We start from the raw sequence: 27,207 nt of genomic DNA on the forward strand, positions 1-27,207 counted from the left end.
CGGATAATTAAATCAGGCGTGTTTGCATGTAAAAATCATAATTTGTTCGAGAAGTGTAGTGAAGTAAAAACATAAAGTAGCAGGAAGTGGACGTGCTCTTGCAGTACTTCTACAGTACAGTGGCGAGACACAAAATCTACAAATTTAAAAGGCATTCAACCAAAGTAAAGACTGAAATAGCCCCTCTACTTTAATAGCCTTCCAGCAGGTTGAGAATTTACTTTGCAGTTCACTCTCCCGACCAGCAGGCGGCAGTGTCGCATATTGTCTTGCAGGTGCAGCTCAGCTGGCCGGAAGAGAAAACGGAGGGAGGAGGTCCATGCGGGCACGTGTGTTTGTTTGGGAGGGTTCATCAAGGCTCGTTTTCCCATAACAACGAAGGTAAGCTGCATTTTCTGCCTCTGCAAAAGAGTAGACCTTTAGACTGACGTGTCTTTGTGTTGCATTCACTTAATTAGCGTTTATTTAACATTTAACAGCGCAAATAGATTCGACTTGAAAAAGTGGGATGGGTTTAAATATTGTGACGTCATGTCACTTCCGTAAACATCAATTAGTTCTTGACATATGTGAAATAAATATACAGTTTGCACATATCGCATTTAATATTGTCAGAGTTGCAGGTTAAATTCCTCAGAGCACGTGTCCTCTTTATTGCGCAATCCTGTTATTTATATATATATTTTGTATTTTTTGTATTTTTTTTTTAAGTGAAAACCACTTATCAACAAGAGTTTGTAATTTTGTATTTCTCAAATTAATTCAATCTTCCTGAATGTATTGTGAAAAATCCACGTGGTTGTCACAGGACAGTCACGCTAAAATTATGATGCATTACTGTACATTAAAGAGGATACAAAATAGTTCAAATCAGCAGTTAAATCTGGGCAGTTTTCAGTCTTAGCTTTGGATGTTTGACTTCAAAATTAGCTCATATGTCTGAGGTGTTTCTGGATCCCAAGTTGCTGTTTAACTGAAATATAATCAAACACTTTTTCAGACAAACAAAACTTTATTTTTCTCAAACATATACTCCAGTATGCAGTGCAAGACATTAAAGGTAAGTTTCTTTTTGCACGTGCACTTTCACATCAAGTGTGCAACATGCAAGTGTGATTAAGTGAAACAAGTGAAATATTCTCATTCATGAAGTTCAATACTTCATGGCCTGTGACAATAAAGTTATTTTCTGTGTCAGAATAAATAATCGGTTTCTGTTGAGACATAATTTAGTACAAACACTCAGGATCTATCTTTAGCTCGAAGGCATGATGGCAGACATGATGACAGCCAAGTTCTTCTAACGGCAAACTGATGCGGTACAACTATGAGTCGACTAAAGCGGCCTGGATGAGAATTCAGACTCTCCGCTCTCCGCTGTGGCCTCGTACAGTCCGGTCTGCTCGTGGTCATCAGGCCGCATCCATCAACACTCCTCCCAGGACCAGAACTGGCTCTGGTCTGTGCTGGTTGTTCCTGCTGCCTTGCGTCATCCTGTGCTCGAGCGGAGCAGCCAATGCTCATCTGTGATTGGTCAGCTTCTGTTCCTGACCGTTGGACTGACGTCACAAGCCAGCGTTGCGGACTGTGTTCGTCCGTCCGATGGCGTGACGGGTGCAGAGGGGAGTTCGCCGTGGAGCTAAAAGAACACAAGTTGTATTTATTGGTAACTTCATGGTAAATTTTGAGGCTTAAACTTGTCGTGTATCCTGCAAAGTGTCCTAAGCACCTGTTGAGAGATGTTTGAAGGGAAGAGGAGGAGATGGAGTGAGCCGGCCGGTTGGGTTTATGTGGGCTCACCATGGTCACATAATCATCCTGAGATAACACAGAAGTGCTGGGGCTGACCTGCGGGGACATGATCATGTAGCCGGGCACTTCCTCCTCCTCCTCTGGCTCCCTGCCCTGCACCTCACAGACTCTACCGCTGCACTGGTCTGTTTTCATTTCCATGTAGCTACCAGGTTCAGGCACAGCACTCTGCTGGGCTCTGGAGGGGCTGAGACGGGAGGTGAAGCTCAGGGTAGATTCAGGATTTGTGTGGTCTGGTTTGCAGGGCCTCAGGTCACACTGTGCTGGACTAGTCTGCATGTCATGGTTTCTGGGGAGCAGGGCCTGGGGACCAGGTGGTCTCACATTCACGGGCTTATCTCTGTATTTGGGTCTGCAGCGTTTTGAGGCCAGTAGGATGTGAGTATGACTGTGACTGGAGGTTGGTGAGCGGCTGAAGTCTGGAAGAGCTTGTAGTGTCCGGACCATCTCCCGAACCACCTCATGAATGTGCTGGGCCAGAGCTGGGTTTCCTGTGCATAGCAGGGATGAAAGGGATCAGTCTCACTCACATGTTGAGGCACATCACTGTAAAAAAATATACATCACTTTTAATTTTTTTTTAAATCACCGTGGTCTCTCGCTTCCATCCAGATCTCTCCAGGGCCGTTCGGTGCCGACCTGCCGAGCTCCAAGAAAAACAAGCCATCCGAGTGGCCGAAGCGCCGAACGCTCAACAAAGGTATCGAGACAGACGGCAAATCATTGCGTGCACAAACTCGGACCAAGATGAGAGACGTCGCAGTGAGGCAGAGCCGGCTCTCCCCTGTGAGGGACTTGGAACTGCCCAGACCTCTGGGCTTCACCGTGACGGGCCACACCTTTGACCAAAGTGAAAGGAGCAGAGGCAGCAAAAGCTTTATACCCAATAAAGAAGCGATCGTACTGAAAGAGGTCTTTTAGTTTATTTATGTCCACTGTATGTGACAAAAACAATAAACTTCTGGACCAACCTCTTTGAAGAAAGCCGAAGGGGACAGCGTGCAATACCCATCGTCCTCTTCATCTGCCCCGTCTCCATGCTCTTCATCCTTCTGCTCTTCCTCCATCAGTTTCTTTATGGCCAGGTACCAGTCTTCTTGTTCCCGCTGATCCTCCATCACCACCATCAGGGTCTGATCCTTGGCATACAGCGCCACCATGTGGCCTTTCCAGGAACTGCCAAGCCGACTGGCACCGAGGCAGCAGCGCAGGTAAACCACCCTGGGAAACAGGATATCATTATAGATTTGAACGTTCCTTTAGTTACCTTCCTTATGTTTCTGCCCAGAGTGACAGTTGATATCCGTCCCCGGGGAGATTTGTCATCAACATAAAGATACCCGACTCCAGAAAATCATTGGTCCTTATCAAGAAATACGTCATTTTTATGCTTCTCTTATGGTCTCTCCTTAGACCCTCATGGACCCAAGTTGGGGAATACTGTCAGCACACTGAAACTATGGTACTTAATACTATAAAAATGAGTCACTAATCAAATGACAGCAAAATGTTAAATAATGCACAGAGAGTGTTTTGGTTCCAGGGTTACCGAGCTGGTCATTAAGGCTGATTAAAATAGCTGATTTTATGAGTTCATGCATGCTGCCAAACCTCGTTTAAGCCCTTTGATGAGTTGTAGTTACTTTTACTAACCCTTGCTTGCTCGAGCTGAACATCGCAGCTTTACCAGCAGACTTCTCCGTCGCCGTGAACTTCTCCTGGTTCTTGTACCACTCCAGTCGGCTCGGCCCGGTGTGACTTCCTGCTCTCAGGACAAAATACCTCCTGTGGTTCCGATCCAGCTTCCCCAGGTAACCTTGTTTCACCACGTCGCTCTGAGGCCCGGAGGAGGTCATGAAGGTGCCAACGAGAGGAGCCAGAGGGCTGCAAGCTCGGCGGGTGCAGGAGAGTTCCTCGTAGGATTGAGGCGAAGGACATTCGCTCAACTGCATCCCGATGCGACGGTCTCTGCGTGCCTCATCCTGCCCCGTCAGAGGATCATCCCAGGGAGGCGGCACAGGAGACCCGACTGGCAGCCACGTCTGGGTGGAGCTGCAGGAGCGAGACGACAGAGGGGAGCAGGAAGCAGGTAGCGATCTCCTTTGGTTGGCACACCTGTCATCATGCCCTTCTGCCATTTCGTTTATGTCGAGCTGAAAACCTGCCGCATGTACACAGGAGGAAGAAGGAGTAACTACGGTCTGCTGTGACACTAGACTATCATTTTTTGAAAGTCTTGTGACTAGAAAAATCAGCTGGGTGGAAAAACTAAATACACATCAGACATAAAATCTTGAGCCAGACTTTAAGTTTACGTCACAGAGTCAGTGTGGCCACATCACTTTTAAAGAACGCAATATCTGCCAAATTACAAAACTATTTCCTGCTCTTCAAAAGCTTGTCTGAGACCCTGCAGAAAATAAGATCCATTTGTAAAAGAGTATTTCAGCACCTACAAAAATTTGTTGTCACTTAACCAATTTCAAAACAGCCCAAATAAGGTCTTATAATTATAATTATTATTTGTATTAACCTCTCTTATTTATATTATTCGGGTAACGCAATTGGACATTAAGATTTTCAAAGACAAGCAATTATATTAAAATCCAAATGTATAATTTGGAGTTTAGAGTAAAATAAAGATTCCATCTACATTTAAAATCATGGTTCATGCTGTTTTCTTCAAACATCAATACCCAATTATACAATTTTTTTTTTTTTTTTCATATTAATCAAACAATTTTTAATCTGACCAGATACTAGCCTATACAAGTTGTAGTGTTACTATTAAAAACATATCTGGAAAAACAAATGTTTATGGACAAATTCCAGCTCCTTCCGGAACTGTTGAAATATCGGTCGCTAACTAGTTAAACGTGCAAGTTAACAAGCCCTGTTTGGATAAATTAAACTTACATGAAACTGACAGGTGTAAACATTACACCTGGAAACGTGCACTGCGTCGCATGCTTTCAGCCTTTCGTTTCAGGATGCCTGCAAAAGCCAAGCAGAAATCACATTTTCAGTGACTTCCGGCTTCGTTTGACCGGCAGGTGAACCAGGTGTCAATCAGTGTGGCCTTCAGGAGCGACTTCGTAAAAGCAATCACTCAGGTAAGGAACAATTTAATAACTCGATATTTTAAATTCTCAAGTAAGAAACCTGCCAGCATATAAAAATCTAATTTTATGTTTCAATAAGCTATAAAATATATTTTGAAAACATCTAACTAATCTGTTGATGTACAGACCGATTGCTATTTTTAAAGGAACTTCTCACAAAGTTTACAAGAGAAAAAGACAATTAATATGTAAATGAAAATAAACAAAAATCATTTACATCCAAAGGGTGAAGAGATTAAGTTTCCTCATGACCTTAAATTAATTGCTAAAATTAAGAACTAATGATTGAAAACAAAGGGAGAGATGACAATAAAATCTTTAATTGAGACTTATGTTTTTTTTATTTTTGAGGTTTAAAGCTTCTACAAAGTTTGTTTAAAAAGTCACAGTTTATTTCTTGAGTTTATCTTCTCCTTTATGTCTCCATGTCATGTGATGATCTGGAAAAGACCTGATTATTTTTCCAAGCAACAAGGAAGTGATGTTTCACAATAATTACAGAAGTTGTTTCTGTTGAAATAATTGCAATAACCGCTGGATCGGTTTCTGCATGTTTCTACATAAACAGCTGTCACGCCCACAGCCACAGCAGGATAAATGCTCACCTGAAGCTCCGGGGATTACTTTCTGACCTTCTGCACCAGGATGGCTGTCCTCCACAGTGTCCTCTTTCAGGTCCTCAGCTGGACGGGCCTCTGCCTGGTCCTGAAGGCAGTCGGTACAGGACTTGTTGCTATGGTTGCGGTTTGGACTGCCAGGCTGCTGTTACGTCACGCCTGGTACACTCACAGGTTGTCCTGCTTCAGCAAGCCACCAGCACACTCATGGCTGATCGGCCACCTGGGTCAGGTAGGACACACTAACATTATCTACAATCTGGGCATGCTTGGTAAATAGTGACACAACGTGAACAGGAAAACCCGTGTGGGATGCTCTCTTTACAATAAAATGCTCTCTGAGAATCTAGCAACCCGCTCACCTTCACACTGTATGACTGCAGTCATCAGTGCACGTCTTTAAGATTGGTTTCAGGGTAAAACCTTTGTGCCTCAGATGCAGGGCACCGAAGAAGGCCTCCTGCAGGTGGACGACTTAGTGCGGACGTACAAACACTCGTGCAGCTGGTTCATCGGTCCTTTCTATCACCTGGTCAGACTCTTCCACCCTGACTACGTCAAACCTCTGCTGATGGCACCTGGTGGGGTAACAAACCACGGAAACAAACAGCGCAGCGACCTCAACGTTTACATCGCTTAATGTTCTTCTTCTCCTTCCATTTACGTCTTCAAGCCGGCATCACAGTGAAGGATGAGCTCATCTATGACCACCTGCGTCCGTGGCTGGGTGAGTCAAACACATGTTGCTCTGATCAACGTCCAGTCAGTTTGAATCACCGCTTGTTTCATGTTTCAGCACACTTTCGTGTAATAAAACTACAGCAATTGTATAGTCACATGACACTGTTCTCAACCACCAAGTGTTGTTCATCTATGTCTTGTGTCCCAGGAGAGAGTCTGTTGATAAGCAACGGGGAGGAGTGGGCTCGCAGGAGGCGACTGCTGACTCCAGCTTTTCATTTTGACATTCTGAAGAGCTACGTCATCCCATTTAACTCCTCAACTAAAACCATGCATGTAAGACACACACATGCACAGCACACACAACTGTGTCTTTGACATTTAATTTACACATCTGTAAAATGGCTGCAAAACCATTGGTGTCTGCATCAAAAACTGCACATAAAAGGATGATAGTGGCGAGCTCTACGTCATTGTTAAAACGTAAAGTCTGCCCATCTTTAAATCAGAAGAGTAATTGTGAATCATTGTAGTTAATTTGGCTTTGTACGATATAATTTATTATCCTGGCTTTGTGGTCATGATTTTATCAGAGTGATTTATTTTATGTGCACACGGCTACAGGCAGCATTCAAAATGCTGAAGTATAATTTAAATCTCGGTTAGTTTCTGTGCAGAAGCTGAAACTCGTGTCCTGCATCTCCCTCATTGTTTCTGTGTTTCAGGAGAAGTGGCGCCGCCTGGTGGCAGAAGGCAGCAACAACATAGAGATGTTTGACCATGTCACTCTGATGACACTGGACAGTTTACTGAAATGTGCCTTCAGCTACAACAGCAACTGTCAGGAGTGAGGAAACACAATTATTTCAACCCACATATCCTATACTGCACTGTACTGAAGAAAAATCCTCTCTGCAGGACGACCAGTGAGTACGTGTCAGCCATAGTGGAGCTCAGCGACCTGATCATAGACCGCCGGCAGAAGATTTTACACCACTGGGACTGGATTTACTGGAAATCACTGCAGGGCAAACGGTTCAGACAGGCCTTAAGCATTGTACACACGTAAGTGCACTGGTTTGACCTTTTGACCTCCCTGCAAGTGTGACGACACACTAATACTGCAAAATGGTGAAAACCAAGCAGCTACTGAAACATCTGTTACTGATTATCTTCTTTTTCTCATGAAATAATGTTTATAATCAGTTCTATTGAATTGTAATTTTCTAGGTCACCACCTTTTCATGTGCAGTATCACACAGTAACTCACAATATGCTATATTAATGCATAATAAATTATTTCTAATCTTCTTTGATAATATATTTAAAATCCGCTCTCGTCGTGTCTATTTTTGTTCGACTGTATTCTGTCCACGGTTTGCAGGTTCACCAGGAAAGTGGTTCAGAAGCGCCGTGCCCTGATTGACCAGCAGTCTAATCTCACCACAACACCACGGAGGAGGAAAGATTTTGTGGACATTATACTGCTGACAAAGGTGGGACAGAAGAAGACATGTAATTAATATAATCAAATATAATTTAAGCAGCATGATGGAAGCAGATGAGAAAAGGCTACCAATTAGATTATTTTAAAAGACCAAGGACTGTAATGTGAATCTGTATTACTGATAAATATTGTTTTAAAATGTGTGCATTGCAGGATGAGAACGGAAAAGGCCTCACCGATGAGGAGATACAGGCCGAGGCCAACACCTTCATGTTTGCAGGTGAGATGCAACATTTACTAAACATCGTACTCTGGTGACGAATGTCAATTACAGGAAAAGGATAGCGGCTAAAATATAGTTTAGCAGCAGCACAAGCAAAGAGTCATAACTAACATGACCGAGGTGGTGAACAGACAAAATAATATCATAGAAATAAAGAATGAATGTTGTCTTCCATCAGAAAGTTACGCAGTCTTACTTTAAAGCTGCAGTTTAAAGTTTGTTACCTTCGTCTTAGTTGACAGTACAAGTACCCGGACACTTTTAAAATAAGATGAAATGCTCCTACCTTTTCCACAGGTCACGACACAACAGCCAGTGCGATTTGCTGGACGTTCTACAATTTAGCGCGCCACACTCACGATCAGGAAAAGTGCAGGCAGGAAGTGATGGATCTGATGAAGGGACGAGATGAACATGAAATAGAGTGGTCAGAAAACACACACACACACACACACACACACACACACACACACACACACTCACTCCTTTATCCATCCATGAAACCAGATGAACAAATCAGTTAAATTCCTGTTAAAATGATAAAATACTTACAATATGTGTGCACTTCCTCGTCTCTTGATCTAAAGGGAGGATCTTACCAACCTTCCCTTCATCACCATGTGCATCAGAGAGAGCCTGAGGCTCCACTGTCCTGTGCAGGCCGTAACGAGGAAGTACACCCAGGACATGGCGCTGCCGGGGGACTGCACAGTACCAGCGGGTGACGAGCACACTTAAGAAGCTGTGTTTTGTCAGTTTGTGATCACCTTTCGACTCAAAATACTTATTTTTTTTCCTGTGAACTTTCCCAAGGTGCAATCTGTTTGGTCAGTATTTATGGAACACACCACAACCCTGCTGTCTGGAAAAACCCACATGTAAGAAGTTGATGAAATAATCTGAATTTGATTCCTACTTTGGGATAAATCTGTCATGTTAAATCTGTATGATCTCTACTTTCTAACCAGGAGTTTAATCCTCTGCGTTTTGACCTGACCAACGCAGAGCCCCGCAACGCTCACTCCTTCATCCCCTTCTCCTCAGGCCCCAGGTTGAGTTTTATCATTTAAGCGCCGACTATAAGTCAGGAGTGTATCGGTAGAGAAAATAACCCACGTCTGTTCACAGGAACTGTATCGGTCAGAAGTTTGCCCTGGCAGAGCTGCGAGTGGTCGTGGCGCTGACCCTGCTCAGGTTTCGTCTGACCCCGGGGGTGAACCCTGAGTTAGGCAGCAGCTCTGGTGGAGTTCGCCGTCTCCCTCAACTGGTCCTGCGTGCCGAGGGAGGCCTGTGGCTGCAGCTGGAGCCTCTGAACGTGGCCCAACCTGAAAGATGAATGATCCAACAAGATGACATGTTCACCTGTTTTATAATGAGACAACAAAAACACAGAGGCTCTGGATTTACAGCTTGAAGTTATTACAATGATTTTTATTCAGCTTCTAGCAGCATTTTTAACATTTATTTCCGACAAAGTACTTTGTTGGTCTTCTTTCTCTTGTTTTTTTTTTTTTTTTTTTTTTTTTTTTTTTTTTTTTTTATGTAAACGTAAGGTAATATGATAAATTGCATACTGCAATGTAAGCAATACACTGATGCAACTTTTTGTGCTTTATTTCACTGCTGGTACTGTTTTACTGTGTTAAATTTGGTTTAAATAAATCATGACTGAATAAATAAACGCATCTACAGAGTGATCTCTGGGTTTGGGTTGGTTTTAAAAAAGATTTGTCCCTGAATTGACTGATTCAGGACAAGTTTGGGCCCATACTTTACTCTATAAGAGACAAAATATAAAGTATTTATTACACTCCTATTTATCAGATTACACTGTGGTGTAATTACTATTTAAAGAAAGTTATTTTTCTGTCAAGTGTTGGCTGCAGTAAACCGACAGGGGGCGCAGATTTGCTGCTTTGAATCTGGAATTATTACTTTAATATTCTTTTAAAAAGTTTATTAAGCATCACATAAAGTTAGTTGCATTAGTATGAAAGCTTTTATTTTGAGGATCCAACAATATAAACAGTACAAAACAATCTTTGTAGATATTAGTATTTATGTAATGGTAATAAATAATACGGGGGGAGGCGGAGCCTGTTGAAGGTGGTTTCAGTTTAACTTTCACTTCCAGACCTGATTTCTCTCATCTCATTATATCGGTTAAAGCCAGGATGCTGAGACTATAGTGAGTTTAGCCGTTAACTAACGTTGTCTGACATGTTTCTTTGGTTTCTGTGGATTTCTCCTCGTTTCTGACTGTTTACCAGACGAAGATGAGCCCGTCTGTGACTTGCATGCTGGTGTGGGTCGGCTGGTTGGTTGTTATTTTAGCTGCTGGGACTGAAAAGGCCGGTGAGTTTACAATTCAAAGCTTTCTCTAAACCGAGTTGATTATGCATGATAAAAAAAAAGAAGTTTTTTTCCTGTTTGCTGTGGATTGTTTCTGGATTGTTTCTCGGTGCTCCAGTTTCCCAAATGTCAGACTCCACCCAAACCAGATCAGCGTGCAGAACCAGCTAGTTTACCACACTGCTGCAGCTCAAGACAACAACACACAGCACTGCAGTATAAAGTAGAATACTTTGAAGAATAGAATAGTTACAGAACAGTTAGTAATAGAATAGAATAGAATAGAATAGAATAGGGGCGAACAGATTGGATAGAAAAGAATAGGATAAGAAATGTAATAGAAAACTATTGACTTGAACATCAAATAGAGCATTAATTGTGATAAATTGTAACATAATTTAATAGGCTACTACAGAATTCAATAGAAACAAATAGAAGAGAAGAGTATAATTGAGGAGGATGAAAAAGAAATAAAAACCTGAGTGCAGTCCGCCACAGAATAATTAGGATTACATGCAGATTAGTCTCCTGGACTCTGTCACTGAACATGTTCTAACATTGAAAAGTAAAGTAAAGCTGCCTGCTTCAAGACGCAGCTTCATGTCAAAGACTGCTAAAACTAAAGGCGTAGTCGATGACACACCTGGCTTTCATTTTAGAAATACTGAGTTGAGCACTATTCGGAGTAAAACTTGAACCCTCATTATGAGACACTTGTGTAAAATGAGTCTAAAGATTACTGGCCAAAAGGAAACAGATTAACCTCCATTATCTAAAATCTGACTCCAGTCAATTGAAGGTCCATTTAAAGGATGTTTGGGTGATAAGAGCAGCCCACTGAGCTCTGTCTTGTCCGTGAAGTTAATACAGTCTACGGGAAACTGGGTGATGAAGTCGACCTCGTACCTGCCTCTGAAACGGGCATCATCACCAGCATCACATGGAAAGACAATCCTAACATCGCGATACTGTGGGATGGAACAGATATGACAAAATACCGTCATTTTAAAGGTAAACCGTGTCTTTTAATGTGGCCGTATTTTCAATAACGTGTGACTTTAGTTGTAAAGCCGACACTGTCCGTGTTTCTTTAAAGTTCGCGGCCGCCTGAACACATCAAACGGAGTGATGACAATCACAGCCCTAACTCACCACGACAACAAAATGTACACGCCAGAGATCAACAACGTCGTGGGCACGCCAATACGACTCATAGTCATCTGTAAGTGAGTCCGTTACACAGTTTGATTCATTAAGTGAAGCAACGTGGAGATTTAAAAAATAAAGTCTTTTTCCAATGACATCAGCTCCGGTCCCTTCACCTTCTGTCATCGCATCCTGTGATAAGGAGAAGATCACATGTAATCTGACCTGCGCTGCAAACACCAGCGGAGCTGAACCAGTCACCTACAGATGGGGGTCTGATGATAAGGAGATGTCAGTTTCATCTGACAACTGGCTTGTCATTGTTAAGGTACTGTTTATATAGTGGGAGGAGTTTTGGTCGGTATCTTTGTGGCTGTGCTGATTCGATTAATCAATGAATAGACTAAATTAATAAGTAATAAACTGAGAAAATAAACTTTATAAAGTAATGAAAATAAATATTGGTTCTTTTCTTTCTGTTCATGTGATTCAGCTCTTTTCCTATTATTTATTTGATTGGTTGTAAATCTAAACATGCTGAAGGCCCCCCCCCCCCAAAAAAAAAACAGTTTAAAAAGTGAATGTGTTCAATAAATAAATGGTAATATTTACTTTTTCACCGCTCTTCCAGGAGAATGATTCAAACATGACGGAGGTCAGCTGTGAGCTGCAGAATCCGATCAGTCAGGAGAGCAGTGAACACATCGCCAACCCTCTCATCAGCACCACTCGTGAGTTATCACTGTAAAACATCAAACTCTACAACAGAAGAGTGCTTCCATTAAAAATCACTCATCGCTGTCATTTTCCAGCCGCCGTCGTAGGGGATCTGAAGATCTACTCAGGACTCATAGTCTTCATCTGTCTGCTGAGCGCCGTGCTCCTGCTGGTTGTCTTTCACAGATTCAAAGCAGGTGACAAAGCAGAAGACTGTATTTAATCAGCATAATAACATTCAGCATCAGCAGTTAAGCTTTGATTTATACAAATAAAATCTGTTTCATTTGGATCATTTACCTGCACTTGTATCTCATTTCAGACTGATAAAGATGGATGTAATCTCAGATTGTAATCACTCTGTTGATTTCTTGCAGGGATGTGGTTCTTCGAAAAAGGTAAGAAAAAAAAAAAAAAAGATTTCCGAGTCAGAACAGTAAAAGTTGTTTTATACAGTTTTGGGTATTTTCGATTCAAACTGTGAGCTGCAGTTGCTCCACATCTAAAAATACACGACAGGTGCTGGTGACAGAAAAAAAACTCAAGAGGAAGCGACCTGTTAATATGTGTAACCCACCGGTCCAAACTGGAGCTTGTTAAATGAAAATATGAAAACATCAAGAAAAGTTTGTCAAATATCAAATTATTCTGACATCTTGTCTGCAGAATTAACCAACATATTAATTCTCTGTTGTATTTGTCTCCCTGCAGCTTCCATGCCATGGCAACCAGGTCAGTAACAACCAGAGCTGCTATTACTGCTCTCATGTCTTAAAAATCTTGTTTGTTGCTTTAGAAATAAGATCATCTTCTGGTTCTTCTGTGCTTGTACCTGCTGTTTACATCACTGCTCTTGTTTGTTTTCCACCTCTTCAGGCTTCTGGAAGAAAGACGAGAGGCAGCGTAAGTTAGTCAGTCAATGGTCTGTATTTATTTTAAGTTAAAAGTTAACATCTTTATGTTCATATTGTTACAACAGCAACAGAGTCTAACGGCGCCGCTGGTCCTTCACACAAGGGACAACAAGAGGGTAAGATGCATCCACTAACAGCTATCACTGTGGCAAAAGGTTTTGGTGTTATTAGCAGCAATGGGTGACTCATTTAATCTTATTTCCTTTTGTCGTCTGTCAGAGGAATACGAAATGCTATAGATGGCCAAACAACAACCTGTCAAGACCTGAAACGGAAATGTTCGAAGAAACAGCAAACAGAATTTCACTACAACAAAAAAACTGGAAATAGACCAGAGACTGGGATCAATGCAGTAACTAAAACATATTATTGAAACTTGAAAAAGGAGATTTTTGAGGGATCGTGTTACTTGATGAAGGTTTTTGAAGCCACAGAACTTGAGTGTCAAGATGTTTTCAAAAGGCAACACTATTTTAACTAGCTGTTACAACTTAAAGTCATTTTTAAAAGACACTACAAGGAAAAATGAAAAAAGGCAATTAGAATAGAAAAAAACAGGCCGATAAGCTCTCACTAAGGGGCAGATCTTCCTGAGCTTTATTTCAAGAGTCAGAGAGAATTTAAACAATACGAGGAAGCCCAGGAAAATGTGCCTTCTCGTAGCGGACATGCATACCTGACACGGACCGGCACCTCCAGCTCATTAAACCAGTGGGCGGGGGGGGTGGTTTGTGATTTGGTGGAGGACATTCATGCGACCTCGCATTGTTGGAGAACAGGTTTGTCTGTGTTGGGGAGGAGCTGAACTGACCCGACGTGGGAAAACAGAGGTCATTGTGTGGATCATCCAACAGGAAGAGCTTTGTCCAGTACTCCACCACTGACTCCTCAGCTGCACGCCAGTGTGTGTGTGTGTGTGTGTGGGGCAAATGCCCAAAATCAATCTTCCTGTTCTTATATTTTTTGGTCATTTAATTTCTATTATCATTTATGCAAACTTACACCTTGCAGAGGGCACTGATGTTTTTTTTGTGTTTTTTTTTTTTAGCTCTTTATCGTTTTTAACTGTGAAGTTAAAGTGTTTGAGTACTTATGCAGTAGATGTGTCTTTAAAATGGACAATGCGTTTGTTTTTCTACTTAAGTTTTCTCTCCATCTAATTTCAAAAGAAAAGTGAAAGGATGAAGACTTTTGGTTACGAGAGACTCATTCAAGATCAAACTGGCTTTAGTGTCAGATTATTCGTGTTATTAACACTACAAGCAGCACTACTTCATTAAACGACCGTTACTGGATTTTTGGAGCTGATACCGTTAATGGGAGAAAAAAAAATCAGACTTGCAATTATTCTTTAAATATATCCTGCATGTACATGTTTTAAACAACCTCAAATACTTGTGTAAACATGTGTAACAAAAATCTGAAGGCATTTACTTTATTTTCAAGTTTATTTCAATGAGAATTAAATTGCAGCGCTAGGAACACTACAGAATTTCTACATTTTAGACAAAAGGCACTGACAGATTTGTACCCTGGTATTTATTGTGGATTGTTGTTTGAGGATTTTTTTTTTATACGAGCTATAGTAAATAAAACCGACTCTCTTTTGACCTATTTTCACTAATAGTGAAAATAAACCACTATACTAAGTAACTAAATAGAATATGGAGCATTTGAAGCTGCACAATTAAAGTTTGGGGAGTCTTAAATTATGTGAATTGGCTGTAATTTTTAAAGCTTGAAAAATGTATATTGTGCATGCACCTTCTGTTTTCCCATCTTTTTTAGTGTAATTTTGTGATGGCTCTCACACTCATGACATTACATTACATTTCATTTCGCTGACGCTTTTATCCAAAGCGACTTACAACAAGTGCATTTCAACCATGAGGGTACACACTCCCGTTCTCTGCAGCATCATTGACCTGGGGATGGATCTTTGGAGACTTCCTGTGCAACTTCCTCAGCCTCATCATCGAAGCCAACTTCTACACCAGCATCATCTTCCTGGCTTGTATCAGCATCGACCGCTATCTTATGATTGTGCACGCCAGTGAGACATTTAGGACTCGGCAAAAGATGTGCAGCAGGTTCCTCTGTGCGGCAGTGTGGGTCCTCGGTGGGGGTCTTGCTCTGCCGGCACTGTTCAATGATGCAATCAAGATCGACTCTGACTTAGGTCAGGTGATAATTTGCTCTGAAACCTTTGACATCGGCAACCCATGCTTTTCAGGTTGTGTTCTATTGTGAATAAATAAAATAAAAAAAGTGAAAGGCTTTGCTATTTTCCAGTGATGAATTTGTTCCTCTCCTTTCATCACAGCGCCTCCTGCTGGTCATACGATTAAATTGGGCTATTGCAGACAGTCCTAAAATCTGTATTTTCGTAGACCCTCTCCAATTCACCTCCCATACAACAGGGGTATGATATGAAGACCCTGAACTACAATTGGAATTGAAAAGGTGGGCTGCATTATTATTATTATTATTATTATTATTATTATTATTATTAGAGGTAGTAGTAGTAGATACAAAAAAAACAAAAAACAAAAATATATATATTTATTTATTTTTTTAACTGTTTAGCCTTTAACTACCATCTCGGTAAACATCATTTTATTACGTATTTTAAAAATCTGGGGGGGAAATTGCTGTTATCCCAGTTTTTGTGATCCAGGCCGTACAACTACATTACCCAGAAGTCCGTGCGTCTGCTGAAACATGTACGTCACACACACAGGCTGCACAGCACGTAATTCAGAGCAGCAGCAGCTTCATATAAGAGCACACGAGGTAGGTCATGTTTACTGAATTTTTGTGCAGCCTAACAACGCAACACAAATAAATTACACTTTGATAATGGGAAGCCAGCTCGGTGTCCAGTTAACAGGTTGTCCGTTTTTTTTGTTTTTTTTTCCATTAAACGCTGTGTTGTGCGAACAAAAGCAAGAAGGATGTCTTCTCATTGCATATTGTTAGCCAGTTAGCTCGCCATAACTTCGCACCTGCTGTTGTTTTGGTGTGTGGAGCCTCTTGCATGTTAAAACACTGCGCTGGCCGGTCAGGTGATTGTGCAAGTTGTTTGCGTTGCTCCTTCAAATGTTGACACGAGGCTAAAGAGTTCAGTCGCCTGGTTGTTGCTCTCATGCAATCTTTGAGAAAACTATATCGGTCTGGTCTTGTTTTACTCCAGAGCTGAAACAATTATTTGAATATATTGTTAATATTCACAGAAAATGAATGGACAACAATTTTGATAGAAGTGAAGAGTCTAAAAAACAAAAATCCACAGGCTCACCTTTCTTTAATTGGAAAAATCTGCTGGTTTTTTATTTTTTTATGTTGTCATATTGTGATATTAAAACAGAACCTGGCTACACAAAATATTTTCTGTGGGTGGAGAGAATCGATACGGTGTAGTATTTATTGGGACATACATCTTGCCTGGCTATATTATATTATATTTATATATATATATATGTATGGAAAGTTTTGATTTTTTTAAATTGCCATATACAAGTTGGGATCAAACCGTCCAGAGACTGCTCCCTGTTGCGCATGAATGGAGCTGTTATGTGCACAGAGACAGGGAAAGCTATAAACTTTGCTGCACTTCATTCTCTATGTACCCGTGTATATCCTGACGTATTTCCTAAGTTAAACAGCAAATGAAGTCCAGAAACTTTGCCAACACGTATTCTTACCGAACAAAATGACGTTTGCGGTCTGTTCGTCATTGCAAACCATCATCGTTTTCCAGAGCTGTGAGCTGCAGTGTCAGAGCAGTCTGACTAACTGACAATATTGTTGTGTTTACAGTTTAACAATGACACCGGACTCAGCCGCTGGGTAGCGTGCTGTCAGACAATGTCACTGCGTGGACTGGAGCAAAGGTCAACATTTTCTCTTGCATGCCAACGACAGCATGTAGCATTTTAACTACCCGGTCACTGCCCTGTTAAATGGCTCGTCGTCACCAGAGGCAGAAGAGTTGAGAGGAACTCACATCAAAACAAATCCTCACGTGGTGAGTTGTCAGAACGAAAGAAAAAGTTGCATTTTGCAGAACAGAGTGGCCTCGAAGCAGCTGGCAGGATGGTCGCTGATGACTCGGCAGGGAGCGGGGACAGGTCAGACGGGAAGACGGAGATGGATCTGGAAGTGCCTGCGTCCAAAGACGCCGAAGCTGTAGAGATGGCTGCTTCGGAGGTCCAGTCTCCCTCCAAAGATCCCCCGGAGGAAGCCGAGGATCCCACGAAGTGGAAGTGGGCCGTGATATTCTTGTGTTTCTACGGGTTCATGGGATCGATAAAACCCGGGGAGCCGTTCATTACACCGTATCTGCTGAGCCCCGAGAAGAACTTCACCAGGGAGGAGGTGAGTGACGCCCTCAGACGGATACGTGTCTCGTCTTTCTTTGTTATAAAAGAACAGCGGTGCAACCTCATTTGGAATATATATCGACGCAGTGAAAGTTAGTGTGAAACATGGAGGAGATGTCGAGTTCAACCGTTGCACCGGTGGGCAGTTCAGACTTCGTAGAAATAAATCTGTGCAGAAAGTTAACCTCTCAGAGCATTTAACCGGTTTGCCTCCATGCAGTTACTGAACAGGAGAATTAATGAGTTCCCTGTGGGAGTTTACTGATCCATTTACTGTGGCCAAAGTTCACATTCCTCCAAACTGGGTCAGTGTGATAGGTTTGTGAAGGTTGATAGAGATTTGTAGAATCACTCTTTTTTATTTGTTTTTGTAATCTCTCTTGACCTCGTACCAAGAGCTATTTTCCAATCAGCCGGGAACAGAGTGTCGACAAACACTCTTTGCAAGGTGCAGGTTTTATCACAGGCTGTTTATATCTCCCATAATTCCTTAAATGTTTCCTGATTAGTGCAGCTGATCTAAAGCTGGTGTTTGTGAAAACAAAGTCAGTCTGCCAGAGACATTTCAGACTTCAACTAACCCAATGCCATGAAATCAGAGGTTACAGAAATCAAATAAACAATTTAAAACGTGACTTTTGGAGGTGTCTCACGACACTCACTGACTGGCTTCATTATTTTCCAGGTGACCAATGAGATCACTCCTATCCTGACGTACTCCTACATGGTCATGCTGGTGCCGGCCTTCCTGCTGACGGATTTCCTGCGCTACAAGCCGGTCCTGGTCATCCAAGGTGTCAGTCAGGTGGTCATCTGGGTCATCCTGCTCCTGTGCAGCACGCTCCTCCAGATGCAGTTCATGGAGTTCTTCTACGGCGTCAACATGGCCTGCCGCGTGGCCTACTCCTCTTACATCTTCTCCTTAGTCAACCCGGTCCTCTACCAACGCGTGGCGGGCTACTCGCGCTCCTCGGTCCTACTGGGGGTTTTCACCAGCTCCGTGCTGGGACAGCTATGCATGTCTTTCGGCAACATCAGCTACTACACCCTCAACGCCATCTCTTTGGGATTCGTCAGCTTCAGTCTGCTGCTGTCACTGTGTCTGCCGTGGCCTAAACGCTCCCTGTTCTTCAACCAGACCAAGAACCAGGAGCAAAGGGAGCTGGCAGCCGCAGCATCCAAATCAGAACTGGACAAAATGAACCCCAAAGAAGGGGGCTTGTCCTCTGCCACCCCGTTGTGCTCTGTATCCCGCTGGAAGGACTCTGTTTTTCTACAGATGTTGCTGGAGTTGAGGAACGTGTTGAAGAGGCCCAACCTGAGGCTCTGGTCCCTGTGGTGGGTGTTTAACTCCACGGGGTATTACCTGGTGTTGTTCTATGTCCACATCCTGTGGAACAAAGTCTACCCGGCCACCGAGTCCAAGCACGTTTACAACGGGGCGGTGGAAGCAGCTTCGACATTACTCAGTGAGACACTTCTGGATATTCAAAGTCTAGTTTTTACAGAAGTAACAGTGTTTTATGTCTAATTATTATTATAATTAGTATTATAATGTTATGCTCAGTTGGGCGTCATCTTCACCGCTCTCTAACATAGGGGGTTTCCACAAGGCCATGCAGATCCAGCTTGCTAAATTTAGATATAAAAAAGGGGACAACTGTGTGCACGAGAAGAAAATATGAGAAGCTCTCCAGTTGGAGGCCAACAGGAAGCTTTGCATTAATAGTAGCATCAAAGAGTTGCTGTGATAACACACAAATAATTCTTCATTTAGGATTGTTTGCGCAGGACTTTAAAATACAGGTGTGATAACAGATTGGTTTCCCAGAGAGTTGTCACACCAGAGCCAAAGAGTCACATCATTTTGTTCCTTTTACACTGAAGTGTAATGTCCCAGAAGACCTTGCTGAGTTGTCTAACTAATGTCAGTAATTACTGCTGGAACGGAGCCATCGTTAGTGGGATTTGTTCCACCCGTGGCGTCCCAACTTCTCCACTTTAACTGCTGCCTTTTTCCTCAGCCTCATTTTAAGGAAGAACGACACAGAAGCCACATTTACTTGAAGCCTGTTTAAAAACGGTTTAAAAGCTCTCAAACAATAAAAATGCTCCATTTTACCAGTTCAGTTAGAATATACAGTCCCAAACCCATTACAATTTCAGCCCATTGCAAACGGTTCAATTAACCCTTTTCATAAACTCACCAATAGAATAATTGCACCATGTAAACGGTGAAACGGTTTACTTCTTGGCCGCCTTCGTTCTGCTCTTCGTCTTCATGTAAAAATCTGGACGAATGTTTCTCACTTCCAAAAAAATGCCGACATCCAAGTGTGAAATTAACCACAGCACAGATTTAGTTTTTGATACAAACTGTTAAAGAACTGAACATTATTGGACGCTTAGAAATCTTGAATCAAAATGAAAAGTGTATTTAACCGCAGCTACTGACGGACAATTACTTTCACTTATAAATCTGATGGTAATTCGTTTTTAAGATGAACAGTTATTAGAGTTCGGGACAACTAGATGTTTAGTTCTGATCAAAACAAATAGGAATAAAAAAAAAAAAGTCCAATATTAACACCAAACATTTGGTCTGGAAATGCTGCAGATTTGAACATGAACAACGTGCTGTCATGAAAAGGTGATGGTATTTAAGGAGCGGTGATAATTTCTTTTTGTTTCTGCAGGTGCGATGGCTTCCTTCATGGCGGGTTTTGTTAAAATCCGGTGGAACGTGTGGTCGGAGCTGGTGATTGGCATCATTACAGCAGTGCAGGCGGGTCTGCTGCTCCTCATGAGGACGACAGACAACATCTGGCTCTGCTACTTGGCCTACGTCCTCTTCAGAGGCTTCTACCAGTTCCTGGTGCCTATTGCCACGTGAGTGTTAAATAAGGTCTGCCGCTTACCGTCTTAATAAGAAACTCACCGATGCACCGACAGCACTTTCCTCATCCTGAGTTTAAACTGCGGCGCAGCAGGAAGTTGGTCGCCGAGCAGCGGCGCAAAGATGATAGAAATTATCCTGAGATTACAACATCAACAGGTCAGAGGATTCAGCGTGATAAATATTGAAAATGCAGATTTGCATACTTGTTATGCGCTGACACGCATAATGAGTGAAATTTAAAGCAAAAGTTGAGGAAATAAAGATGGTGAGAACCTGCTGAACGTGATTGTGAGTCAGCTGTGATGAAGAGAAAGAGGTCTGACTCCTTCAGCGGAGTGACGCCGCAATCAGCCGTCCGCTCTGTCACCATGTTGTCGTCTCTTCGTAGTTTCCAGATCGCCTCGTCTCTCACCAAGGAGCTCTGCGCCCTGGTGTTTGGCATTAACACGTTCTTCGGGACGATACTGAAGAGCATCATCAATCTGATATTTTCCGATAAGAGGGGCCTGGCGTTGGACGTGCACTCCCAGGTGAGTCTGCCCAGCGATGTGTCACACCATTATTATTTATTGAATTTGTGCAAGTTTGTGTGTTCATCAAAGGATTTGCATTGTAAGAAAATAATTTAAAAAAAGAGACTGATAAATAATTTTGATCTCAGTTCTCTCTACATTCAGATGAATACCTTGTAAACGTGCAGAAATGTTTCCTTGTACCTCCTACAGTGATCGTGAACACAGCGTCATCTCAGTCAGTAGTTCATGATATCAGCTGTCATCCGGACATTAATTATTTTACTTCTGTTTCCTCCTACAGTTCTTGGTGTACTTCATTTACTTCGCAATTCTCACCATCATCTATTTTGTCTGCGCCGCTGTTGTCATCACCCGTCACTACAGAAACCAGCCCAGGTCAGGAGGCGGGGCCAGTGAACAGGCCACGCCCATAGAGCTCAGCCCTGTGGCAATAAATTCAGAAACTCAGCCTCTTTCTAACGGCAAAAGTGCTATAGCATAATCACAAGGAATGCGTCTCTTGCCTTAAACATGTTTCCATCTTTTATTACCTGGATTCCATTTTATTTCCAATAAGCTCCTCAGACTCAGAGGCATCAATAATTTTTTTTACCCTCTGATGATGTTGGGGAGCTGTTTAGTGTTCAAAGTGCCTCTTCTGCTGTGTCAGTCACACAAGCTGGCGTCTTTTGTATTTGTGTGTGACGATCAACTTTTAAAGCACAATTTAAAGCACTTAGTGACACTGCTTTTACACAACACTGAATATCAGGACCAGTTTTATGTTTTGTATTTCATAAAGTCCTCCACAGACATTCAGTCGTGTAACACTCCTCCTGTTTACTTAATGTTGCATTTATTGTAAGTGCCAGTTGGGAAAAAAAGTGACCACATTAGAACAGTAGTGCTTTCGTTATTCATAGTGACATTTCAACCTCAGTGTTATAAATCAGATTACGAATATTATGTTTTTCCACTGCCTCTGTATCAGCCCATTATGTGAAATATTATGGGGTTGTGGTTTATACAATGCAATTTAATTTTTGAATGATTTTATTTGTAATGCTCTTTGTTTTGTAGAAGCAGCACCAGAAAAAAATTATTTGAATCTCTATCAGGTACTTTTTAACACCGTGGAGGCTTTTTTAAAAAAAAAAAATTATAGAAAGTTTTACAAATCAATGCTTTTAGTTTTCAGTCTTGCTGCTTGTGAGTTTGTCTGATTGTCATTTTGGCAAAAAACAAACCACAGAGAAGAACCCCTGAAGTCCGTTGTTCTTGATTTTGGATGGCCTGTTTTTACATTTACGGGCGCTGAGTTGGTCCTGTAGATACGTAGGAATGCAGTGTTACTTGATTCAACGCAAGCTACAGTGGAAACCTTCAGCAGGTTTTTAGTTACTTAAAAAGCAGATGAGTGGAGGTGCCGAGGAAACAGTAGTTTGTGTTTGTCATGACTTTTGAGTGGATTTATACTTAACATTCAGAATGTGTCGATCTATTTGTTTTTATTTTGATTGAGATAATGGCTGAAAAATGACTGTGAACCTGTCTAAATGCTGTAAAAAGGAAATCAGATGTTTCTTTTTTATTCACAAATAAATTACGTTTGGTGGATAAGAAGAGCCTCCATCAATTTGTTGACTTTGTAGTCAACCAAACTTTTTTTTATTCACACAATTCTACAGTTAAGTCGGTTTCGGTAGTTTATATGATAATAATAGTATGTTTAAAGGATGGATTCTTGAATTTGATTTGTTTGGTCAGTTGCAGTTTCTGCTCACAGCAGGAAGACCAAGAGTTCTCTGATCCGTACTTGTTTTCCTGCATTTCTCTGCAGGAAGCCAGTTATTTGTTTTTTAAAATCTTGTTTCTACAGCTGAACCCGTCGCTGTGCTGAACCTCCACTGGAAGAAACACTCGTTTTAACTGGAGAATTAGCTTTTTTGGAAAACTAGCTGTGATTTAAAATCTACAGATCTAATAACCGGTGATGGAAAAGACACGGGAGTCTCTCTAAAAAAAAAAGTGCTGAGGGTACTTTATGTTCATATTTTTAGAATATAAATGTGCACATAAAAGTTCATTTAGAGTAAAAACATTTACACAGATAAAATAATACCAACAAAAAGGCTTCGCAATGAATCTTCGACATTTAGCAGTATGTATATTATCAGAAAAACATAAATATTAATGTGAAAAGCAGCAACAAACAAGTGTTCAAACCTTCAGGTCATGACTAATCAGTGACACTGCCGTGTTGACTTGCTGCTCTCTAGTGGTTAATTTGGGGATTTTATTGATTCACAGAAATGTCCAATTTATTCCATTATTTTACTTTTGGTAAGAATAAAAGATTTGCAAAGTGACCAAATGTTTGGTGTTAATATTGGTCTTTTTTTTAATTCCTATTTGTTTTGATCAGAACTAAACATCTAGTTGTCCCGAACTCTAATAACTGTTCATCTTAAAAACGAATTACCATCAGATTTATAAGTGAAAGTAATTGTCCGTCAGTAGCTGCGGTTAAATACACTTTTCATTTTGATTCAAGATTTCTAAGCGTCCAATAATGTTCAGTTCTTTAACAGTTTGTATCAAAAACTAAATCTGTGCTGTGGTTAATTTCACACTTGGATGTCGGCATTTTTTTGGAAGTGAGAAACATTCGTCCAGACTTTTACATGAAGACGAAGAGCAGAACGAAGGCGGCCAAGAAGTAAACCGTTTCACCATTTTTTTTTGTATCTACTACTACTACCTCTAATAATAATAATAATAATAATAATAATAATAATAATAATGCAGCCCACCTTTTCAATTCCAATTGTAGTTCAGGGTCTTCATATCATACCCCTGTTGCATGGGAGGTGAATTGGAGAGGGTCTACGAAAATATAGATTTTAGGACTGTCTACAATAGCCCAATTTAATCGTATGACCAGCAGGAGGCGCTGTGATGAAAGGAGAATCCATCGCGAGGAACAAATTCATCACTGGAAAATAGCAAAGCCTTTCACTTTTTTATTTTATTTATTCACAATAGAACACAACCTGAAAAGCATTTAGGGCATTTCCATATTTTTACAGAAAAATATCAATATTTATAGTTTATACAAACAACATGACAATCAAAATAAATGTATGAAATATATAAACACTGAAACATTATGTACATCAGCTGCTAAAAGCTTTGTCAGAGTGAAGGCTTGAATTTATTTTGGTGCATCATTTAGCTACATATGTAAAATACATGCACTTCAAGAGCGTTTGGTTTGAAACACCTAAACGGTAACAGATCCACGTTACCTCTGATGCACAAATTTAAAGCTGCTTCCGTTTTGAGCAATAAAAATGAACATGGACTCGAGTTTCACCAGAGTAAGACCAATAGAGGACAGCAGTATAACACATAACACAAAGGTCGAATATGAGAAAGAACGTGCAGATGTACTGAAATATCCTTCATCAGGCAAAAAAAAAAAAAAAAAGTGAGAAAAAAAGATGATTAAAACGATGATTCATTGAAGTAAACTATTATATTTCCTGATTGGTTTGGTTTGTGAACTGGTTCATTTTATAATGTGTACTACATGTAGAAAAAAAGTCTACCAAGCGTTCAGAAAACAGTTCTGGATCCTTCTGAGGTCTGAGATGTTGACCGGCTGAACTTTGACCCTGAAATCCTTTCCTGTCTGCGTTTCCTCTGAAAAAGAAGCACCATTTTATTCCTGAACTTCTTTCCTACAAATGCGTAGAGGAAAGGGTTAATGCAGCTGTGGAGCAGAGCCAGGCTGTTGGTTAAAACTATTGACTTGGTCACTCTGCTCCTCATAGCACAATCAAACTGTATCAGCTTGGCCCTCATCAGCGTGTCGATCATTATGGTTAAGTGGTACGGTGTCCAGCACAGCAGAAATGCAATCAACACTGCTATGATCAACCGCATGGCCCGGTGCTTCTGGAAACCACGCGTTTGCAGCAGCCTTGCAACAGTGATGCTGTAGCAGGCTACCATGACAACAAGTGGGACCAAAAAACCAAAGATATGGCGGAAGCCACGAATGGCGAGCCTCCATCCGGTTGGGTTGCCGATGTCAAAGGTTTCAGAGCAAATTATCACCTGACCTAAGTCAGAGTCGATCTTGATTGCATCATTGAACAGTGCCGGCAGAGCAAGACCCCCACCGAGGACCCACACTGCCGTACAGAGGAACCTGCTGCACATCTTTTGCCGAGTCCTAAATGTCTCACTGGCGTGCACAATCATAAGATAGCGGTCGATGCTGATACAAGCCAGGAAGATGATGCTGGTGTAGAAGTTGGCTTCGATGATGAGGCTGAGGAACTTGCACAGGAAGTCTCCAAAGATCCATCCCCAGGTCAATGATGCTGCAGAGAACGGGAGTGTGAGAGCCATCAGACCGTCTGCTATTGTCAGATGAAACAAGTACACATCCGATGGAGTCAGAGCCTGTCTGCTGGTGCCGATCACCCAAACCACCAGCAGATTCCCTGGTATTGCCAGTAAAAAGATGGCAATGAGGAGGACAGACATAATCACAGCTGTTGGAAGCTTCAGTGATTCTAGATCGCATGAAAGTGTTTTTGGATTCAGGATGAGTGGGACAGACTCATTCAGGTCAAAGTAATTCTCCTCAAAGACATAGGTCAAGGACATGGCTATGGATGGAAAACAGTGATATTAGTACACCATCATCGCAATACAAAAACCTCAGATTTAGCCTTAGCCACAAAACTGGACAAAATTACTCAGAAACTCACCTTCTGTGTTGTCTTGACTGCTTGATGACCACAGCTTGGCACCTAAATGAGTCCATCTTAAAGAGCATCTCTTTAAATGTTATACAATATTGGGTGTTTCTATGGGGAGCTGACCCAATATCCAGCTTCCTTCCCCATCTAGTGTGTTGCTGCACACACTAGTCTTTCTCCTATAAGATATGTTGACATGTAAAGCACAGGTGGAAATGATCAAACAAACACTGTCATAGCTCACAGGGACATTTTACTGCAACAACACTTCCATTAATAACATTAATAACGTTGTACTGTTCATTTCATTTCATTTCATAGCACCTGACACTTTTCCATTTGTTCTAAATGTACATTGTGAAATAACTATGTCAAACTATGATGCTGACTTGTGCTTGATGACCTTGACTCTGTTGCAGGAGGTTGTTGGGTAATAAAGGGCTGGGGCACTTTCTGGAAATGAAATATTGAAACTTGTCACTCTTGCTGATGCAAAAGTCTGGTCTAATGCCACTGCTTTGTTCTCACACTGTCTATAACATACTGTGAAACAATAATTAGCGAGCAGGTATGCAAGCGGAGAACGCAGTTATTTCTTTTATTTTGGTGAGAACCTTTTGGGGCACAAACATCAGTGAGCATGTAGAGAAAAATGATACCCAAACGTCTGTAATGACAGGGGACCGTGCTGCCTCCCTGAGAGACCCTCCTCCTCTTCCTCCTCCTCCTCCTCCTTCTCCTCTTGCTCTTTAAGTAAAACAAATGTGTATGAAGACACACAACAAACCCCTCCACCTCCCTTTTGTCTCCATAAATCACCTCAATCAGGTGTTGAGAGGTGGGACGCGCATTAATCAACGTGTTGCGTTGCAGCCGTTGTTCATGGTGACATAAAGACCTTATGACTGTATTGTCACTGCCAGGACTGTCCCCTAACGAGAAGGGCCTGTTTTTAGTTTCTTGTTACTTTGGCAAACACTTTCTGGGTCAACAGTATATCCGTGTGTGTTGTCACACCTGGAGACCAGTTTCATACTAAAACTGAGCAAGTGTCTGAATCTGTAATACTTGTTTTTAGCTTATAAGGTAAAAAAAAATGTTTTAATGAAGAATAATTGAACAAAGAAGTCAGCATTTCTCCTCAACATACATGTACAGTATATCTTCTATCTGTTCAAATATTGTATATTTTTGATAATATTATCCATATTACAAATACAAAAACAACATTTGGAAAATGAGAAGACTAAAAAAATAAACTGAAATGTAAATATAAAGTCGTAAAAAAGTGTTCGGCCAAAACCCATAATGTTATAACTATTATTTGCAATGCAATGCAATGTGAAACAGCAGATATTTTCCCCTTCTTTAGAAAATTTCCAACTAAACTGGAATAAAAGATTTTTTGTGCCAGCTGTCACTCATACTTATTTTGCACTGCTGTTTTTTTTACAAATAAATAAACAATAGAGCTGAACTTGGCACGGACATGAACCTTCTTTGGAAAGTTTTTATGTTGTTCCAGAGAAAATGTTTGTTTTGTAC

General features: G+C 41.3%; 5 protein-coding genes across 5 annotated transcripts; 3 read left to right on the forward strand and 2 right to left on the reverse strand.

The window, feature by feature from the left end:
- Window positions 1–1,038: 1,038 nt before the first annotated feature.
- LOC138207140 (insulin receptor substrate 2-like) lies at window positions 1,039–5,629 on the reverse strand. The gene is made up of 7 exons (XM_069164176.1): window positions 5,540–5,629; window positions 4,729–4,806; window positions 3,466–3,973; window positions 2,784–3,033; window positions 2,402–2,651; window positions 1,730–2,303; window positions 1,039–1,639 (listed from the first exon to the last, which is right to left on the reverse strand). The coding sequence occupies exons 3-7, from the start codon at window positions 3,948–3,950 to the stop codon at window positions 1,243–1,245; spliced, it is 1,956 nt and encodes a 651-aa protein (XP_069020277.1). The 5' UTR covers window positions 3,951–3,973; window positions 4,729–4,806; window positions 5,540–5,629; the 3' UTR covers window positions 1,039–1,242.
- Window positions 5,580–9,633, forward strand: cyp4f3 (cytochrome P450, family 4, subfamily F, polypeptide 3). The gene is made up of 13 exons (XM_069164180.1): window positions 5,580–5,783; window positions 5,988–6,132; window positions 6,225–6,278; window positions 6,441–6,568; window positions 6,958–7,079; window positions 7,151–7,297; window positions 7,617–7,728; window positions 7,893–7,959; window positions 8,260–8,389; window positions 8,550–8,683; window positions 8,776–8,840; window positions 8,931–9,013; window positions 9,091–9,633. Exons 1-13 carry the CDS (start codon window positions 5,580–5,582, stop codon window positions 9,296–9,298), a joined length of 1,599 nt encoding a protein of 532 aa, XP_069020281.1. The 3' UTR covers window positions 9,299–9,633.
- Window positions 9,634–10,063: 430 nt separating this feature from the next.
- Window positions 10,064–15,083, forward strand: LOC138207143 (lymphocyte function-associated antigen 3-like). Its single transcript, XM_069164181.1, has 11 exons — window positions 10,064–10,317; window positions 11,176–11,325; window positions 11,411–11,536; window positions 11,622–11,788; window positions 12,092–12,191; window positions 12,273–12,374; window positions 12,555–12,575; window positions 12,889–12,909; window positions 13,054–13,080; window positions 13,157–13,207; window positions 13,311–15,083. The coding sequence occupies exons 1-11, from the start codon at window positions 10,239–10,241 to the stop codon at window positions 13,328–13,330; spliced, it is 864 nt and encodes a 287-aa protein (XP_069020282.1). The 5' UTR covers window positions 10,064–10,238; the 3' UTR covers window positions 13,331–15,083.
- Window positions 15,084–15,842: 759 nt separating this feature from the next.
- On the forward strand, window positions 15,843–22,510 carry slc19a1 (solute carrier family 19 member 1). Its single transcript, XM_069164097.1, has 6 exons — window positions 15,843–15,884; window positions 16,911–17,468; window positions 18,159–18,942; window positions 20,170–20,362; window positions 20,761–20,902; window positions 21,189–22,510. Exons 2-6 carry the CDS (start codon window positions 17,187–17,189, stop codon window positions 21,387–21,389), a joined length of 1,602 nt encoding a protein of 533 aa, XP_069020198.1. The 5' UTR covers window positions 15,843–15,884; window positions 16,911–17,186; the 3' UTR covers window positions 21,390–22,510.
- A 1,507-nt stretch (window positions 22,511–24,017) lies between these two features.
- LOC138207025 (C-X-C chemokine receptor type 2-like) lies at window positions 24,018–25,610 on the reverse strand. The gene has a single exon (XM_069164006.1). It carries the CDS (start codon window positions 25,565–25,567, stop codon window positions 24,506–24,508), a length of 1,062 nt encoding a protein of 353 aa, XP_069020107.1. The 5' UTR covers window positions 25,568–25,610; the 3' UTR covers window positions 24,018–24,505.
- Window positions 25,611–27,207: the final 1,597 nt, after the last annotated feature.

The sequence above is a fragment of the Embiotoca jacksoni genome, unplaced genomic scaffold (genome assembly GCF_022577435.1).
Source record: "Embiotoca jacksoni isolate LCO1_2020_lvr unplaced genomic scaffold, fEmbJac1.0.p SCAF_30, whole genome shotgun sequence".
Lineage (NCBI taxonomy): Eukaryota > Metazoa > Chordata > Actinopteri > Embiotocidae > Embiotoca > Embiotoca jacksoni.

What these genes read in the sequence shown, in the direction of transcription:
- cyp4f3 (XM_069164180.1), top strand. Translation starts at nt 5,580, where the DNA reads ATGGCTGTCCTCCACAGTGTCCTCTTTCAGGTCCTCAGCTGGACGGGC. An exon ending in CCACCTGCGTCCGTGGCTGG is followed by an intron (nt 6,279 to 6,440) that starts GTGAGTCAAACA and finishes CTTGTGTCCCAG; the next exon opens with GAGAGAGTCTGTTGATAAGC. An exon ending in GCCTTAAGCATTGTACACAC is followed by an intron (nt 7,298 to 7,616) that starts GTAAGTGCACTG and finishes CACGGTTTGCAG; the next exon opens with GTTCACCAGGAAAGTGGTTC.
- LOC138207143 (XM_069164181.1), top strand. Translation starts at nt 10,239, where the DNA reads ATGAGCCCGTCTGTGACTTGCATGCTGGTGTGGGTCGGCTGGTTGGTT. An exon ending in TGCTGGGACTGAAAAGGCCG is followed by an intron (nt 10,318 to 11,175) that starts GTGAGTTTACAA and finishes TTGTCCGTGAAG; the next exon opens with TTAATACAGTCTACGGGAAA. An exon ending in CTTTCACAGATTCAAAGCAG is followed by an intron (nt 12,375 to 12,554) that starts GTGACAAAGCAG and finishes GATTTCTTGCAG; the next exon opens with GGATGTGGTTCTTCGAAAAA.
- LOC138207140 (XM_069164176.1), bottom strand. Translation starts at nt 3,950, where the DNA reads ATGGCAGAAGGGCATGATGACAGGTGTGCCAACCAAAGGAGATCGCTA. An exon ending in GATGGAAGCGAGAGACCACG is followed by an intron (nt 2,304 to 2,401) that starts GTGATTTAAAAA and finishes TGCTATGCACAG; the next exon opens with GAAACCCAGCTCTGGCCCAG. An exon ending in CTTCAAACATCTCTCAACAG is followed by an intron (nt 1,640 to 1,729) that starts GTGCTTAGGACA and finishes GTGTTCTTTTAG; the next exon opens with CTCCACGGCGAACTCCCCTC.
- LOC138207025 (XM_069164006.1), bottom strand. Translation starts at nt 25,567, where the DNA reads ATGTCCTTGACCTATGTCTTTGAGGAGAATTACTTTGACCTGAATGAG.
- slc19a1 (XM_069164097.1), top strand. Translation starts at nt 17,187, where the DNA reads ATGGTCGCTGATGACTCGGCAGGGAGCGGGGACAGGTCAGACGGGAAG. An exon ending in AGAACTTCACCAGGGAGGAG is followed by an intron (nt 17,469 to 18,158) that starts GTGAGTGACGCC and finishes ATTATTTTCCAG; the next exon opens with GTGACCAATGAGATCACTCC. An exon ending in AGCAGCTTCGACATTACTCA is followed by an intron (nt 18,943 to 20,169) that starts GTGAGACACTTC and finishes TTGTTTCTGCAG; the next exon opens with GTGCGATGGCTTCCTTCATG.